We start from the raw sequence: 18,783 nt of genomic DNA, 5'->3' as shown, positions 1-18,783 counted from the left end.
ACAACATCTGAGATCCAAAGCCGACTGGATGTTCTGTCTGTCCTCACAATGACTGCTCCTTGTAATTGGGTATAATCTGAATTCCGTTTCATGGTCTGGAGATGCCAGAGTTGGTGCACTCCCCAGTTCGGTTTTCAATTCATGTACTGCCAGAGTGTGTGCCTCTGTCCAGTCCTAATTCTGTGCTCTGAGAATTTCATAAAGGGGTTTTGCCAGTTGTGCATATCGTGGGGTAAATTCACGACAAAATCCCATTATTCCAAGCAATGATTGGAGTGCTGTGCGGTCTGTGGGAATGGGTAATTGAGCAATTACTTTTGCTCTATCGTGATCAATTGATCGTCCATCTCCTGATATGGTGACTCCTAAGAAATTGACTCTTTGGCATGCCAATTGTGCCTTAGCCCCATTTAGTTTAAGTCCAGCTTCCATTATGCATTGTAATAATATTGCCAGATCTTCTTTGTGTTCTTCCATGTTTGGGGATTGTAAAAGAACATAATCAACATATTGGATGATGCGTTCTGGTCGGGGGAAAGCTGTCAATGCATTTTTCATGTATGTGTGAAAAATGGCTGGGGAGTCACAGTACCCCTGTGGTAGTACTGTGAAAGCATACTGTCGTCCCTCCCAGGTGAATGCAGTCCGATAGTGGCATTCTTCAGCAAGGGGAATAGACCAAAATCCATTTGCCACATCTATTACACTAAACACTTTAATTTCTGGGAAAATTTTGGACATCATTTCACAATAAACAGAAACAACAGGAGCCATTCTTTTTGCAAGTTTGTTCACAGCCCTGTAATCAATGGTAAATCTCCATGATGAGGCTGCTTTTCCATCTTCATTCCCAGATGAAACAGAACAGGCTTGCTCTGTGAAAGGATGCTTGATCCACCACTTATCAGCTCTAGTTAGTACCATTTCTAAGTCTGTTGGCGTTGGGTCGAAAAGCCTGACAAATTCTTGACGCTCCCGGGGAAGGGCTTCCATTACTTTAGCTATGTGTTCAGGTGACCCCAACACCAGGGGTTGTTGTGGTTGACGGAATGTCCACCAGAAAAATATTCTTTGAGCTACCTCTCTAGGGCCGTCTGTTGCTCTCATGGTGACATTAGCTATCGATTTCTCAATAGTGAGTAGATAGAAATTTGTTGCAGCAATTCTGCCTGCCTGGTCAGACACACTTTGATTAAACCCCAATAGTCTACTAGCCATAGGGCCCATAGTATATTCTAAAAGTTCTGTCCATTCCTCTAAGTTGCGGCCTCCTTTTTAGCTCTTTCTGCTCCCCTCATGAACCAATGTGTAAAATTATTAAAGTTGTTACAGTACAGAGATCACTCCCAGGACCTATTTATACCCAGGACTGTATCTATAACAAGGGGTCATCCTCTACGGTTGGAGGAAAGAAGGTTTCTACACCAGCACAGACGGGGGTTCTTTACAGTAAGAGCGGTGAGATTATGGAACTCTCTGCCAGAGGAAGTGGTTATGGTAAACTCAATAAAAGAGTTCAAAAGGAGCCTGGACGTGTCTCTTGAAAGCAATAATATTACAAGTTATGGATATTAGATTAATAGGGACAGAACGTTGATCCAGGGATTTATTCTGATTGCCATATTTGGAGTCGGGAAGGAATTTTCCCCCTGGTATGGGGCAATTGGCATCTGCTTCATAAGGGTTTATTTGCCTTCCTCTGGATCAACACAGTAGGGACACAATATGTATATAGGTTGAACTTGATGGACTTTGGTCTTTTTTCAACCTTATGAACTATGTTACTATGTTAGTTGGCATACTTCCCCACCATTTCTGAAAATTGTCTTTATCTGCCATAGTCATGGGTCGAGTCTGCATATAAAACCCTGTTGGTGTTAGCCTGGCATTGAATAATTCTGATATAGTAACCGGTGCTTGTGGTTTGGTATTTATTTGTGGAATAGAGGAACAGAATAACTCTTTGCCACTATTTTTTGCACTGATTCTTTGTTTTGTGCCATGAACAAATTCAGGTCTGGATACAATTTGGGACTATCCCTGACTTCTTCCTGTCTCCCTTCTAACTTTGTTCTATTTTTGAAATCTAAGATTATGTTTTGAAGTTCTGTTATTTTTATTCTATAAGCATCCCTCTGCTCTTCTATTTCTCTTAATTCATTTTCTAGTTCTGTAACAATTGTAGTTGTTCTCAAAGCTGCTATTTTTTAAACAATCCATATTGTTCATGGCTTTGCCCATTGTATTTGTTGCTTCTAAACTATGCTGCCGTAATTCTATTACTATATCAGCTAGGCCCCCTATTGTGGTTACAACAGCTTGTTTGACCAAACATTTCCTTTTCTTTGTACTATACATTTTGTTATTCACCACTTGTGTTAGTACATCCATTAATCTCTCCTATCTATCGCAGCTTGGTTTTGCTGGCTCTGGAAGCTCAATATGGACCATCATGTTTCTGAATGTATTTCCTAAAGTACTCACGTACTTCTGATGAAAAATATTTGGCCCTTGGAAAAGACATTCCTACTCTTTCACTTAAATGTGACCAAAACCTTCACAAGTAAATATACAAAATCACTAGCTAAACCCTGGAGATGAATACGATAAAACACTTGCTAATTAGCTTCAACGTAATTATAACATGTACTTTACAAATACCAAAGACCAAGTAAAAAGCCAGTAGAAAAATCAAGGCCTGGATGGTCTGTAAAATCTAGGCCCGAACTAGGATAATTCAAAAACAAAAGTGGAGTCTGGTCTTTTCAAAATGGAGGCCTGGACTGGCACATTCAAACACAAAGGCAAATAGCATGAAGGCCTAAGCTGATATGTTTAAAAATGGAGGTCTGAACCAACACATTCAAACACAAAATAACCTGTTGTTCCTCAAAACAATAACTTTGCCACAATAAAATTAATATGTAAATACTTGCTACTTAACTTAAAATAGTTAAAACATGTAATGTACAAAACAATAATGTTATACAATACTAAGACTTAATACTCTATTTTGTAAACCCAAAGAACAAGAAAGACAAGTAGCATGATGGTTTTTTACCCCCAAAAGCTATATCTGACTTTCTATTAATGTTATTTCCTCATAAATACCCTTTGTAGAAGTCTGAAATTCGTGGTCGCCAAATGTGGTGATAAACCAAATATATTGTCTACATTCAAAGGTATCTATTATAAGGTAACAACACAGAAAACACATTTATCTCGTATACACACGCATAGCCAAACCCCACAGGACAACAACCCCCTTTTATCTCTTGCTCTCTATACATATAACAATTCCCTTCAACACAATTTGATCTCACTCACTGTTAAGCCTCCAGATCCGATAATAGTTCACTGCTAGGAGCTGACACTTACCACATCCACCATGGAGGAAAAGGAAAGAACTGTAGGAGTTCATGTATGCCGTTATATTATATACCCTTCATTTCACATCACATGCTGTTTCATCACTTCCTTTAGTGAACTGTGGGGGGGAAGGATTCTAAGAACGCCCACCTTAACCTATTTCCTTTGTTTATGGGGACAAGACAAGTTACCACCATACACAGAATGACCTGTCATACAGGGCCCCAAGTACTCAAAGATGGCTCCAGCCTGGCTGCCAAACAGGCAGAAACTCCATTGTGTAAACTAATCCCATTAACAGGATTGCTGCCAGGGGGAGATTCATTAGCTAAAGGGGATTAACCCCTTCGTGACAAAGGCTGATTTTACTTTTTGTACCCTTCGTGACAATGGCCTTTTTAACATTTCTGCGCTGCTTGTGTTTAGCTGTAATTTTCTTCTTTCCCGTTTACTGAACCCACACACATTAGATATTGTTTTTTTCAGGACAAGAAGGGCTTTCTTTAGATGACATTGTTTTGATTGTATCATATTATTTACTACTAAAAAAAGTATAAAATATGGTGAAAAATTTAGAAAAAAATGACTGTTTCTAACTTTTAGTTGAAAAATCTTTTACTCATCTATAAAAGGTAAGGAAAAAACCTGCTAAATGGATTCTACTATTTGTCCTGAGTTTAGAAATACCCAATGTTTTTATGTTTTTTTGCTTTTTTCTACCCATGATGGGGCAATAAGTACAGGTAGCGTTTTGCTATTTCAAAGCCATTTTTTCCAAATCTGGTAATTCTTCCCCCCATGTGCCATTTCGGGTATCTTTGAACCCGGCCAATGCAATTTACCCCATCAAATCATATCTTTTTGAAAACTAGACAGCCCAGGGTATTCCAAATGCTAGTATTTTAACTATTTCCATGCACCATATCTACCACCATTTTTTGTCAAACTTTGTGGTAGTCATTTTTTTGCATTTGGTTTTCCACACACATTTTACTTCAGGTATGAATTAAAAAGTTCTCGTATATGTCACTATCACAAAACACCCCAATATGTGTTCAGCAACATCTCCTGAGTACAGCGATACCTCACATGAATGATTTTGCCTGGCTGTTTGGGGGCAAAAGGGCCACATTTGGGGCATGCACATTTTTCAATGTTGAACTTTGGCATTTGGGGATCCACTGCCCATGCCCTATTTGGTACATCTTTGAGCCGGGCCATTTCAGTGTGCCCAACAAAACCATATATTTTTCAAAACTAGACACCACAGGGTATTTTAAATGCTGGTATTTTAACTCTTTGCATGCACACATTTTACCACCAGCATGTTTTCAAAGTTTGCAGTAGTATTTTTGTGTGTGTATTTTTCCCACACACACCTACTTTATGTATGAATTTACAGCTCCTGGTATATGCCGCTGTCACACGACACCCCATAATGTGTTCAGCAACATCTCCTGAGTGCAGTGATATCCCACATGCATGGGTGTGTCATTTTTGTGGGAACTAAAAGGCCACATTTGGTACGTGTGCATTTTTCTAATTGGAAATTAGGTGTGTGGCCATCCTTCCCCCGGTGTTAATTGGGACGTTGTTGAACCTGGCCAATTCAATTTACCCCATCAAATCATACCTTTTTTAAAAGTAGACACCCCACGGGCATTTAATATGCCAGTATTTTAACTCTTTCCATGCGAGAATTGTTTTAAGCTAATATGCTAATTTTAGGACTTGTTCACAAAAATATATTTTTTATATATATATATATTTTTTTTGTCTTTTTAAAAAAAAAATTGTAACATATTTTTCAACTTGGAGGTTCCCCTGATAGTGACATCAGTGGGAAATGATTTTTACATTTTACTAGTTTTTTACTATTTTTTTTCTAATTATTATTAATTTTATTTTATTTTTTAATTTATTTTTACTAATCACACTGTGATTAGAAAGCTGGGTTCCATTGACTTGCATGGTGAATGCAGTACCTGTATTCAACCTGCAAGTGGAGCCAAAGTTCTCTAGATGGTCTGGACCATCTAGCGAACTTTTAAAATTTGTTGGTTCCTGTTACAGGGCAGCGGCCATCTTGCTTGATGGCGAAGATCATCGGCAGCTGCGGCTGTGACCGCTCTCCGGAGCGGTCACAGCCCATCGAAAGGTAAGTGTTTGGTGTCGCTGGATGCCTCCTGATCGAGGCATTCCAGCGACACCATTTCGATCGCCTCCTAAACGCTTTTAAAACGGGCGTCCGCCGCCATACAAAGTATGGCGGATGTTGACGCCCGTGGAGGGGCCAGAGATGGCCCCTTCGTTCCGATCGCCGCGTTGCTGAATGCCTCGAGGTCGAGGCATTCAGCAACGTTTTTTGGGTGCAGAAAGCGAAAACAGATCGCTTTCTGCACCCGTTTAAAGACGTGCCGGTCCTGGCACGTCAATTGTCGTAAAGCACATGCTTTTCCGTGTCGTGCCAGGACCGGCAATTGTCGTTAAGGGGTTAAAGGTTGGGTTGTCTACATGTACCTGTTTATCAATGTTAATTTATGTTAATAAGGTTCTGTGGCTATATCAGTCTATGTTTTACAACAATAAATTGTTCATTCCTGCTGTACTCAGTTCAAGGTAGTTGTGTCTACTTATTTGGTACACATAGCAGGGTTCCAAGGTGCTGGTGCTGGAAGTGATTCCCGGGACAACAGGAGGATACATGTCGGTGATCTCTGGGAGTTACTACAGCTCTCTTGGTGAACCTGTTACATTGGCGGCAGCGGCGGGAACCTCCTTGCAAACGTACCAGCGGGTATACCAGCAGCAAGCTAAAGATGGTTCCAGCACAACAGGACGTGTTGGTGACCAGCAGAGCCGCGAGTTACATAAATGCCTGGATGGAGGCTCTCAGAGTGGACCAGGGTGTCCGGGGAATAGCCCTCCCATCCTCCAAGGAATGGTACGTGCTACAACTAGATTGGCGAATGCAGTACCTGGGAGAACAGCCTCAAGAGGACTTGGTGGCTGAGTTGGAGAAGTTGCTTCCACTTGAAATGACTGTGGATTGTGGATATCGGGCCCTGTATTGGCAAGCCGTGCAGTGGTGTCCAGAGCTGAAGGATCACTACATGCCAGAGGGCGATGACTTTGGCGGTCGGGATTGATAATGGAAAGCCTACAGGAGGACCGAGAATTTGGGAGCCCATCGAAATATCGGTGCGAGGAGATCCGGGAGTTCAGGGAAGGGATTCTCGCAGATGTGCCCTGTTACCTGCCCGACTTGTGGACAGATTTTGATTATTTGGTTTACCAATAATGGATCCTGGAGCAGGCCTACCGAGAACTCTTTGACCGTGCTCACAGTGGATCTGTGAGTATTGTGGCCCCACTAGAAGCACAAACATCCGAGCAGAGCGCAACTGGCCTCTGCCCACTCCCTTCCCTCGCCCCAGACACTTTGCCATTTTCCCCACAATATGGCCCAGAAACTGACGGAGACCTCCCCTGCATGTCCCAGCCAGATCCCCCAGCTGAACTGCTGGCATTGAGGCAGAGCACTGCTGGCCTCTGCCCACCCCTTCCCCTTGTTCCCAAGCCTGACCACAGCAACCAAGGAGGGTCTGGTCAGGCAGCCCCAGAGTTGGTGGTTGCCCTGGATTTTACAAATACAGCTGAAGCCCTAACCTCAGGGCAGAGTGCCGCAGGCTTCTGCCGGCCCCCCTCTGTGACCCCAGCTCCATTGGCTTTACCCCCGCAATGTTGCGCAGAGGCGGTGATTTCTATGGATCCTGTAACCCCAGCAGAAGTGTTGGCAATGGGAGAGAGGCAGATCGACATCTCTCCCCAGCAGATGGAGTACACAGGAGGGGATGCATGTGGCTTCCCTCCCCTCGCAGCGGATCATACAAACATTTGTACCATGCAGGTGGATTGGACTACGGTCGCCACCTGCAGTCCCCAGAGGTGCCGGTCAGCCCAGAACCCCATATGGAAGGGACCCCAGCCTCTCTGTCTTCTCCCCAGCGGCTGAGAGGACTCCAGGGAGAAGGCACATTTGGCCCTTCTTCCCAGCGGCAGTTAGATTATTTGGGAGAAGCAGAGTGTGGCTGGGTGAGTACTGCTCTTTTGTTAAATTGTTTTGGGGAGTACCAATTTGTGGCTGGCAGTGGTGGTCCAGATATACAGACTAACTTCGGAGTCAAACCGTGTGGGGTCTTATCAGACGTCAGTCTCCCCCAGAAAAAGGAGATATGTGATGGAGTGTGTGACAGAATTGTCCATCACTGGGGCCCCTGGAGAGGACTGAAAGCAAGCCTGCTACCCACAGATTATGGACCCTGTCTCCCTGCCCTGGCGAGTGGGACTGTTGTCCTCGTCTGGGACCCGAACTCTCCAGTGTCTAAATGCACCCCAGTGCTGGTTAGTGGGACAGGTGCCTCTTGCCAACCCCTGCGTCCACAACTCTAGGAGCGGCGGAGCTGTGCTCCCCGACTGAACTGGTTGCAGACCCGGTTGGGGTCTGGCCCCAATTCAGTCTTCTTTTTAAAAGGGGAGATATGTGACAAAACATCCGAGCAGAGCGCAACTGGCCTCTGCCCACTCCCTTCCCTCGCCCCAGACACTTTGCCCTATTCCCCACAATATGGCCCAGAAACTGACGGAGACCTCCCCTGCATGTCCCAGCCAGATCCCCCAGCTGAACTGCTGGCATTGAGGCAGAGCACTGCTGGCCTCTGCCCACCCCTTCCCCTTGTTCCCAAGCCTGACCTCAGCAACCAAGGAGGGTCTGGTCAGGCAGCCCCAGAGTTAGTGGTTCCCCTGGATTTTACAAATACAGCTGAAGCGCTAACCTCAGGGCAGAGTGCCGCAGGCTTCTGACCTGTCATACAGGGCCATTCTGTCATTCTGACCTGTCATACAGGGCCCCAAGTACTCAAAGATGGCTCCAGCCTGGCTGCCAAACAGGCAGAAACTCCATTGTGTAAACTAATCCCATTAACAGGATGGCTGCCAGGGGGGAGATTCAGTAGGATTAAAGGGGATTAAAGGTTGGGTTGTCTACATGTTTTTGTTTTTTTGTTTGTTTTGGGGTTTTTTTTGGAAGCCCGAGGTGTCGTGCTTCTCTTGGGTGTGCTCCATGAATCTTGTGAAAGACGCAGCGAAGCTCAGGTCCGTCGATAAACTGTCGCTCGGCAATCCCCCATGGAATATGCCAGAGCTTTTCCTCCCCACCCCGGCCAAAAGGCCTGCAGGAGGGTCGGATCTTCATGGTTCCCTCCGAAAAGGAGAACCTCTATAGGGAAAAAGGTGGGTAGCCAAAAGACTTCTCCCACCAGACTACTGGAAACCAGTCCTCACTGCGATGCAGTGGTCCAAAAACGTCAAAACTGAAAAACGTGTCCAAAGGAAAAACATTATGCAGGCCGTGATCAAAAAAAATCCGTGATCCATCCTAATTAGTAGGCACAAGTGCACCAACGGAAAGTGCAATTAGTGAATAATAAATAAGTGTCCAGCCATTTTCCGTGAGGCAGAAAAATAAAAAATTATTCACACACATGCCCGTATGGGTCTTGGAGTGAAGAGTGCTTCATCTGTAGCATTTGGCCTTCAGTGCTCCTCGTGCTCACACATTTCACAACTGTAGTGCAGGGTTGTGAATGTGACGCCAGAATTCCTCTGGGGCTCAAGTGGACACCTCCGGCTCCATGCTACCGCGGCCAAAAGGCCAGAGGATCAAGCTTTACCCCCCTTCCCGTAGGGTACTACACTTGATCTTAGCCAAAAGGCCGAGAAGCAATTATCTGTGTTAATAAGGTACTGTGGCTATATCAGTCTATGTTTTACAACAATAAACTGTTCATTCCTGCTGTACTCAGTTCAAGGTAGTTGTGTCTACTTATTGGGTACACATAGCAGGGTTCCAAGGTGCGCATGCTGGCTAGTGCTGGAAGTGATTCCGGGGACAACAGGAGGATACATGTGGGTGATCTCTGGGAGTTACTACAGCTCTCTTGGTGAACCCGTTACACATACCAACACACAGAGCTTGCTGTACTGCTTTCCTTTGAGATAATAGTAGATAGTCTTCCATCCAAGAAAAGATTGTAGTACAATGCCAGATGTCAAAATTAGAGTATACAAAATGCTGTCAAACACATGAACAGCAGTCAGAGCCAAGAAATAATGCTCCAGCAAAGGACACTGGGAGCAACCCTTGTTATAAAGTCATTTGATTGTGGATGTGCAGCAGTTTTGTCAGGAACCCAAGCATGATGGGGAACATGGGGAAGACGGGAATCAAAGCAACTGAAGAGACTACTGGTGTTGATGTGGGTTGATGAATGATCTCCCACACACAAGATCTCTTGGTTCTTGACTTTGAAAGAAGAATGTGACTTACGCAACATGGAGACATGGCAAACATCCACATCTGGAAAGCATGTTCCAGTAGTGGGATACAGAGTAGTGCAATAGAAATTGGCTGCCAGCTATACCTCATGAAGCAACTGGTAAAAAGTGCTTCTGTTTTTTCAGTAGCCATTGCTTTAGCATGCTTATTTGGAAAAATGGACAAGATAATAAACAAAAATATAATATGGTCTATATATTATTGTGTGTAGATGCGATATATTCCAGTATACATGATCTATTGTATGCTTTGTCCTACTTAAATGCAGTGAAATTGTTCATTAAAAAGGTGAGGGGTCAGAAGGGTTTGACTTTTTGGGGGGGTTTTGTTTTTTTAATCACAGGGAGCGTGTTAAGGAGAAGATTGCAAGGGACAAAGCAGAACGAGCAAGAAAGGTGAGTAAAATCCCCAGTCCAACAAACAGAAACAAGGAATTTAACATCAGATAAGAACCATTTGGCCCATCTAGTCTCCCCGTTTTCCTGATGTAAGGATTTAAACCCCTATCAGTGTATGGTCAGGTCCTATAGTGAGGGAAGCATTCCCTCACTGTATTGGCCTCCACCACTGATGTTGGGAGACTGTTCCATTTATCTACTACCATCTTAGTAAAGTTTTAAGTTTTAGACCATAGCCTCTTGTTTTAACATTGCTTCTCCTTTTTAAATACGCTTTCTTCCTGTTAAATCCCTGTAATTTAAATGTTTCTATTGCATCTCCACTCTCTTCTTTCCTCCAATCTATACATATTAAGATCATTTAACACTTCCTCATAATTTCTGTCCTGAAGAGACCACTTACCATTTTTGTAACTCTCCTCTGAATTCTGTCTAATGAGTCAATATCCTTCTGGAGACAAGGTCTCCAGAACTGTACGCAATACTCTATGCCACTTTACAGATCTCACCTATTCACCTCCCTCTTTCTGCTACTAATGCCTCTCCCTGAGTAACCCAGCTTGCTTGCTTTTTGAGATACTTTATTGCATTGTCTGCTTACCTTTAAGTCATCAGAAATAATTACTCCTAAGTCCCTTTCTTCCATTGTTCCTGACAGTACTGTGCCACCAATGCTATATTCTGCCTTAAGACTTTTAAGTCCCAAGTTATTCCCAACATTTATTAATATTAAACTGCAGCTGCCAGATTCTTGACCATTTTTCTAATTTACTTAACTCATTCGCAATTTCAGTTGTTCCACCCAGAATGTCTACCTTGTTGCAGACATTTGTATCATCTGCAAAAAAATATCATACCATTTAGAACTTCTGTAATATTAATAAAAATATTAAGTACAGGTCCCAATACTGATCCCCGAGGCACCCCACTGATGACCTGAATATACACCATTAATTACTACCTTTTTTTTTTTTTTACTCCTATCACTCAACCATTTGTTTATCCATTCAACTATTCTGGCATCCATACCCATAGACTGCAATGAGGGAGAAATAAATTTAGTTTGACAAGACAACAACTCCATGGTTGTCTTGTCAAAGTAGCAAGATGAGGATGAATTTTAAGTTTGTGGCCAAGTAGTTCTTGTTTTTTGATGGAATGTTTTTTTTTATGTAACTGGTGGCAATAATATGTACTTCTGTATTTGATGTAAAGGTGCTTTTTAATCATGTTTTGTCCTTTTTTAAGTTTGGTGGAACAATGACTGGTCCAATTTCACCTCCACTAGAGTCTCCTATCCCATCTGCCACACAACATCCATCTTCCCTAAGACAGGACGGGCCCAGTGTGAAGGAATATGATCAATGCCGTATACAGGTCTGGTGCAGAATATGTAAACATGTATCAACTGCATATTAAATTGCATCTGTATGTAGAATACATAATTCACAATGAGGACGTTATCCTAGTGAAGCCTTTAAATTTTAATGTGACAGATACAAGATACAACATGTGACATAGCAGGAGGCATCCCTCAGAGTAACAGAGGCGTTGCAGATATGCTTTGGGTCTTTGATTGGACTTACATTGGTGCTGATCACAATCAGCGTTATCAAGGAAACAGGGTTGCAAAGCTTTGCTGCAGGGACAAATTAAAGTACACTGCAGCCCTATAATGGCAAAGAGAACCTTCTGTAGCAGTGCCATCATGACAACATTGGGTGTTCATTTGTAGCAATCTAGACGTGCAAGCCCTTGATTGTAACCATTCCAATTATACCTCTTGCTACACTAAAGAAAAAAATAATAATTTAAATAAAAAACAAATGAAGTGGAGGTCTCGAAGACCTCCGATTAACCAGACGTGGAGTGACTTTTTTACCTACATGCTAAAAAGTAACAGTTGCTTTTTTGTTACTGAAGACAATAATGGGAATGCTTGAATTAGGAAATACGAGGTGACCAATAGAATACAAAATAAGAATAGCAGCTAGGGCACACAATCCTATAAAATAAAACAAAATGCAAGCATAACCCTGAGCAAAGTGACACTCAAATGTGAGACACCCACATTTGCATACAATATAATACATTTTGCAGTTACAGAAATATTTATGGATTTTTGTTGTTTTTTTGTCCCTCAATACTCTAGGTTATCTAGTTTTCAAAAACATATGGTTTGATGGGGTGAATTGAATTAGGCAGCCTCAAAGAAGTCCTAAATAGGACACGGGGACAGGATTACCAGCTTTGGAAAATTGGTTTTGAAAAAGTAAAACATTACCTGTATTTATTGCCCTATTATAACTTGCAAAAAAATATATAAAAACATTGGGTATTTCTAAGCTCAGGACAAATAGTACAATCTACTTAGCAGGTTTTTTTTCATTAGCTTTTGTAGATGAGCAAAATATTTTTATTAAAGTGAGAAAAGTTGTTTTCTTTATACATGATCAAACAATGGTATCTGAAGAAAGCCCTTCTTGTTCTGAAAAAAAACAAAGAAAATTGCAGCTAAACACGAGCACTTCAAACTTCACATTTTTAAAACGGCCTTGTTCACAAAGGGTTTAAAAACCACCCTGGTCCTTAAGGGGGTTAATGATTTTTGATGAAAATGTTTAAAGTATTAATATTGTTTTAATAGATTGAGCAGTGTAAGGGTTAATTATGTTTGCGTACGTAATTGTCTTTTGGAGACACCATAACTGATCTTATGTCATTGGGGGCATGTGATCCTGAAACCCGTAAGTCGTAGTGAAACAACGTTATAGAGTAAAAAAAAATTTTCATAAAACATTTTCAATTATTTTTTTTATGCATAATTGGGTCTTTTTCATGTTTTAGAAATGTCACTTTACACAAGGTTATTATTGTATTTTGTTAACTTAGTTGGATCTGAAACACTTAAGTGTGACAAATATGCAAAAATAGAAGCATATCGGGAAGGGGGCAAATATTTTGTCACAGCACTGTAGTAATTTAGGTTGGAGAAAAAAAAGACAAAAATAAATTGTGTTCAACCCTGCTGGTGATCTGGAAGAAGGAAAATAAATGCATTTAAAAAAAAAAGTCATTGATGCAGTTTCCAATTGTACCTTGAAAAGAGAAAACATTCCCTCCTGACTTGTCACTTGATCCACTAGCTCTGCTTAATTGTGAACTTAGAATTCCTTTTGTACTTGAAGATAAACACTCCAACTTACAGTGTCCTAAAACAATATTATACTTGATTCTTACTGTACATGATAATTTCCCTGTATTTAAATTTTCAGGTGCGTCTCCTGGATGGTTCAACAGTGTCTCAGACATTCCGTGCTCGAGAACAGTTGGCTGCAGTCCGTCTATATGTCGAGCTTAATTGGCCTGGTGGTGCTGTAGAACCATTCAGTCTCCTGACCAGTTTTCCACGAAGGGTCTTTACAGAGAATGACATGGAGAAGCCTTTGCATGAACTGGGTATGTGTATAAACACGCTTCCATCATTTAGTATTTTTTTTTTTACTTGTATTAAAGTCCCCTCATTACTCATTACAGGTTTGGTACCTTCAGCTGTTCTGATTATTGCCAAAAAATAAGGTCCAGCCCTAAAGCAGCACAGACAAGAAAATGGAAACGTGTCTCCGTGTCAGAAACATAATACAGGCTTCCTCCCTCTGACCAATTTCTATAATATGGAGCAGTGTGTATTAAGACAAATAAACCAGGCTAACATTGTCTGTGTGAAGTGTGTTGAAAACCAGTTATTAAACACTTTTACAAATGTTACTAAACAAATGTGGTAGTGTCAGATGTAGTGGTTATTACAGGCATGCCTACATCTATACTATTTGTATTTATTTATGTTGCACTAACATTTTGCAGTGCTATATAGTGCAGCTTTTATCATGCAACTATTACTAAAGATTTTATTATTATAAGACAAGCCTCCAAGCCATATAGTTCAGTGGAATGTAGATTGTGTTCATTAATTACATTTTTCAAATAGTATAATGAACTCTTTGTTGATTTCACATCACTCTTTCAAATACTACTAATCTGCATGTAATGTCCTGATATTTCATACACAATCTGTTTGCAACTGAGACGGTTGGATTTTAAGACTTGATTTAAGTTATGATTAACAAATGTAAAAACTACAGTAAGTCTTGCTGGTAGTTATTAATATTTGTATCCAGATGAAGATTTCATATTCTGGACGGAAACCGAAAATACACGATACAAATAACTCCACCCCCCACACACACCTTTTTAAAATAAATAAATAAAAAAGTAGTTTCCACACTGTGTTGTCATTAACCCCTCCCTTGCCCCTTGTGTATTGTCCCCAGTCAGCACTATGTGTATGTGTATGCCCCCAGCCTGTCCCTAGTATAGATTCATGTAATGGCCCTCTTGTGTGTTGATGCTGCCAGCACAGATAAAATGCTACCCTGCAGGATGGGGTCTGCATATCACTTACAGCCTCCCTGTGCCATGCCCCCCCACTTACACATCCATGCTATCACACACACATTCATTAATTTACTAATTCACAAACATTCATTCACAGATACTCATTCATTCTCTCAATCATGCATACTCTTTTATACACCCTCCTCCACCCCCTTACCTGAACTGCAGAGTTCCCGGTGCTGCTTGCAGACTTCCGCAGGGGCCGCTGCTTCCCTCTGCGTTGCTCGCACCCTGTGCGAAGAACTTCTGTTGTTCCACCCAGGGGAAGCAGTAACGGAGCAGTCATGTGACGTAGCTAGGTTCCTGCTTCTCCTGGGCAGAACAAAAGCGCGACACAGGTAAGCAGCAGTAAACAATACTACAATATAGATATTCTTCAAAGTGTGCTTACAAATAGGGCTGCAACTAAACGATTATTTGGCCGATAGTTTTTTACCCGATTAATCGAAGAAATAATGTGCAAATTTTTCCTTTATTTCAAATAATTTAACAAACAAACTGGGCGTTAAAAACAAACTGCAAAGTAAAAAAAAACTTAAAATTTACATTAACATGCGTCATTGTACTTTGTGCACACAACACTTACCTCTATCACAATGGCATTTTTTTAATTGCCTTCTTATTTTACTGACATAATAAGCTATATTTTACAACAACTGAAAAGGTATTTCTCAAACTAGGTTTTAATAATTTAAAAAGGTTTAACTGGGGAATATTCACATGTAAACAATTTTTGTTCATATTTAATAAAAATGCGTTTCTTGTTTTTAATCCCTTTTTCTTGCCAACCTGCCCCTCAGTTATGTACATCTGACCCCAGGCTTGCCACTATGCCCCCCAGATATGCCTTATATACCCCCTCAGTGCTCCACACTCCCTGGTGTCTAGTGGGGCAGCCGATGAACGTCTGCGCCATGCACGTAGACAAACCTCAGCTGCTGGCCGGCACTTTCGCTGGAGCTTCTATGACTGAGCACCGGAAGGTCATGTCATGCCAGAGCTCCATCATAGAAGCCCCAGCGGAAGTGGAGGGTCGTAGCAGAAGTTGTGTGCATGCATCGCGCAGATGTCCACCGGCTGCCGAGTGGAGGATTCAGATCTCCTGCAGCACTGTGGAGGATACTTCTCTCTGGCAGCCGGTGAATGTCTGCGTGATACACGGATACAACCTCCTCTGCTAATGGCTGGCACTTTCACTGGAGCTTCTATGACTGAGCACCAGAAGGTCATGTGACGCCAGTGCTCCATCATAGAAGACCCAGCAGTAGTGGAGGGCAGTAGCGGATTTATAAATGATCTCCCAAGCTGGATTGAGAGCCATGTCACAGTTTTTGCTGATGACACAAAATTAGGCCGGGTAATTCAGACTAATCTTGATGTTTCTTCTTTGCAGGAAGATTTAGACAGAGTTGGGGACAGGGCGTACAAGTGGCAGATGAGGTTCAATATAGAGAAATGCAAAGTTATGCATTATGGTAAAAATAATAAAAATGCAACCTATTCGTTAAATGGAATATCCTTGGGGGAAACTACCAATGAGAAGGACTTAGGGATAACGGTTGACAACAGACTTGACAACAGTGCGCAATGCCAGCAAGCAGCTGCGAGGGCCAATAAGGTTTTGGCATGCATAAAAGGAGGTATTGATTCAAGGGAGGAGGATATTATCTTGCCTCTTTACATGTCATTGGTAAGACCTCACCTTGAATATGGGGTACAATTCTGGGGACCGGTCCTTAAAAAGGAATAGAATTAGAAAAAGTGCAAAGGAGGGCTACGAAATTAAGGGGATTGGGAGATACTAGATATGAAGAGAGACTAAAAAAGGTAAAATTATATAGGCTAGAAAAACAGTGTCTCAGAGGGGATATGATAACATTATATAAATATATGCAGGGCCAATATAAAGAGCTCTTCAGTGACCTGTTCATTAACAGAAATATACAAAGAACAAGAGGTCACTTAAGACATGGAGGTAGATGTGTAGGACCGGATGTTAAAGTTCCAAGTTGAAAAATGTGCACTTCCCAAATGTGCCAGTTTACCTCCTTAACAACCTGACAAACCCATGCATGTACTCTGTACTCGGTATTACTGTACTCAGGAGATGTTGCTGAACACATATTGGGGTGTTGTTGGACACTGACATATACCAAGAGCTGAAAAGCCATACCTTAAATTGTTGTGATTAAAAAAAAAACCAATGGTTTGATGTTCATTGATAGAAACATAGAAAGTGACGGCAGATAACAACCAGTAGGCCCATCCAGTCTGCCCAGCCTCTGAGTACTTTCCTTTAGTACTTGCCCTTATCCTATATCTAGCTTGGCCTTATGCCTATCCCATGCTTGCTTAAATGACTTTACTGTATTAACATCTACCACTTCTGCTGGAAGGCTATTCCATGCGTCCACTACCCTTTCTGTAAAGTAATATTTTCTGATGTTACCATTAAACCTTTGCCCCTCTAGTTTATGGTTGTGTCCTCTTGTTGTGGTAGTATTTCTCCTTTTAAATCTTCCTTTACCTTGTTGATTCCCTTTAAGTATTTAAATGTTTCTATCGTATCCCCCCTCTCACGTCTTTTTTCCAGGCTATATAGGTTAAGATCCTTTAACCTGTCCTGGTAGGGTTTATCTTGTAATCCATAAACCATTTTAGTAGCCCTTCTCTGCACTTTCTCCAACATTTCTATATCCTTCTGGAGATACGGTCTCCAGTACTGTACACAATACTCCAAGTGAGGTCTCACCAGTGATCTGTACAACGGCATGAGCACTTCCCTCTTTCTACTGCTAATACCTCTTGCTATACAACCAAGCATTCTGCTAGCATTACCTGCTGCTCTACTACATTGTCTGCCTACCTTTAAATCCTCAGAAATAATTACCCCTAAATCCCTTTCCTCACACGTTGAGGTTAGGACAGTATCAAATATTCTATACTCTGCCCTTGGGTTTTTATGCCCCAGGTGCATTACTTTGCATTTATCTACATTAAATGCCAATTGCCACAGCTCTGACCATTTTTCCAGTTTACCTAGATCGTTTGCCATTTGGCTTCTTCCTCCAGGAACATCAACCCTGTTGCAAATTTTTGTATCATCAGCAAATAAACATACCTTTCCATCAAGACCATCTGCAATATCACTAATAAAAATATTAAAGAGAATGGGTCCAAGTACAGATCCCTGAGGTATCCCACTGGTAGCAAGACCTTGTTCTGAATATACGCCATTGACTACAACCCTCTGTTGTCTGTCACTCAGCCACTCCTTAATCCATTCAACAACATTGGGATCTAAACCCAGAGATTGCAGTTTATTTATAAGCCTTCTATGTGGGACAGTGTCAAAGGCCTTACTGAAATCCAGATACGCAATGTCTACTGCACCACCTTGATCAATTACTTTAGTCACCCAATCAAAGAAATCAATAAGATTTGTTTGGCATGATCTTCCTGAGGAAAACCCATGTTGTTCTTGATCTTGAAACCAATGTGACTTCAGATGTTCAACAATCCTTTCCTTTAACATTGTGTCCATTAATTTCCCCACTACAGATGTAAGACTAACTGGCCTGTAGTTGCCCGACTCCTCCCTACTGCCTTTTTTGTGAATGGGCACAACATTCGCTACTTTCCAATCCCCAGGGACAACTCCTGTTACCAATGATTCGTTAAATATATCAGTTAACGGTTTTGCTAGTTCACCCCCCGCTCTTTTAATAACTTGGGGTGTATCCCATCAGGCCCCATCGACTTATTTGTCTTTACCTTAGACAGCTGAAGTAGAACCTCCGCCTCGATAAACTCACATATTTCAAATGATTCAGTCTTTTTTCCCAACTGAGGTCCCATTCCTTCATTTTCATCTGTAAAAACTGAACAGAAATATTCATTGAGGCAGTCAGCTAAACCTTTATCATCTTCTACATATATTCCTTTTGTTTTTAGTCTAACTAATCCTTGTTTTACTTTCCTTTTCTCATTTATATATCTAAAAAACGTTTTATCTCCATTTTTTACTGAGAGGGCAATTCGCTCTTCTGCATGTGATTTGGCAGCTCTTATAACTTTCTTTGCCTCTTTCTGCCTAATTTTATAGATCTGTCTATCTTCCTCGCTTTGGGTATTTTTGTATCTACTAAAGGCTAACTTCTTGTC

At 41.5% G+C, this 18,783-nt stretch overlaps 1 protein-coding gene and 1 pseudogene across 1 annotated transcript in view; one reads left to right on the top strand and one right to left on the bottom strand.

The window, feature by feature from the left end:
* The window catches only part of LOC149298609 (UBX domain-containing protein 1-B-like), an 80,978-nt gene extending 67,236 nt beyond the window's left edge, over window positions 1-13,742 (top strand). Inside the window, exons 8-11 of the mRNA XM_089487416.1 lie at window positions 10,110-10,161; window positions 11,413-11,541; window positions 13,440-13,623; window positions 13,702-13,742. Of these exons, the coding sequence (XP_089343542.1) occupies window positions 10,110-10,161; window positions 11,413-11,541; window positions 13,440-13,623; window positions 13,702-13,742 (406 nt within the window). The remainder of the gene's footprint in view (window positions 1-10,109; window positions 10,162-11,412; window positions 11,542-13,439; window positions 13,624-13,701) is intronic.
* Window positions 8,976-9,155, bottom strand: LOC149298610 (U2 spliceosomal RNA; annotated as a pseudogene).
* Window positions 13,743-18,783: the final 5,041 nt, after the last annotated feature.

This window comes from Sceloporus occidentalis, unplaced genomic scaffold (genome assembly GCF_023333645.1).
Source record: "Sceloporus occidentalis isolate IW3139 unplaced genomic scaffold, rSceOcc1.0.p SCAF_32, whole genome shotgun sequence".
Taxonomy (NCBI): domain Eukaryota; kingdom Metazoa; phylum Chordata; class Lepidosauria; order Squamata; family Phrynosomatidae; genus Sceloporus; species Sceloporus occidentalis.
Note: the sequence above shows the minus strand (reverse complement) of the source record. Positions and strands in the feature narration are given on the sequence as shown.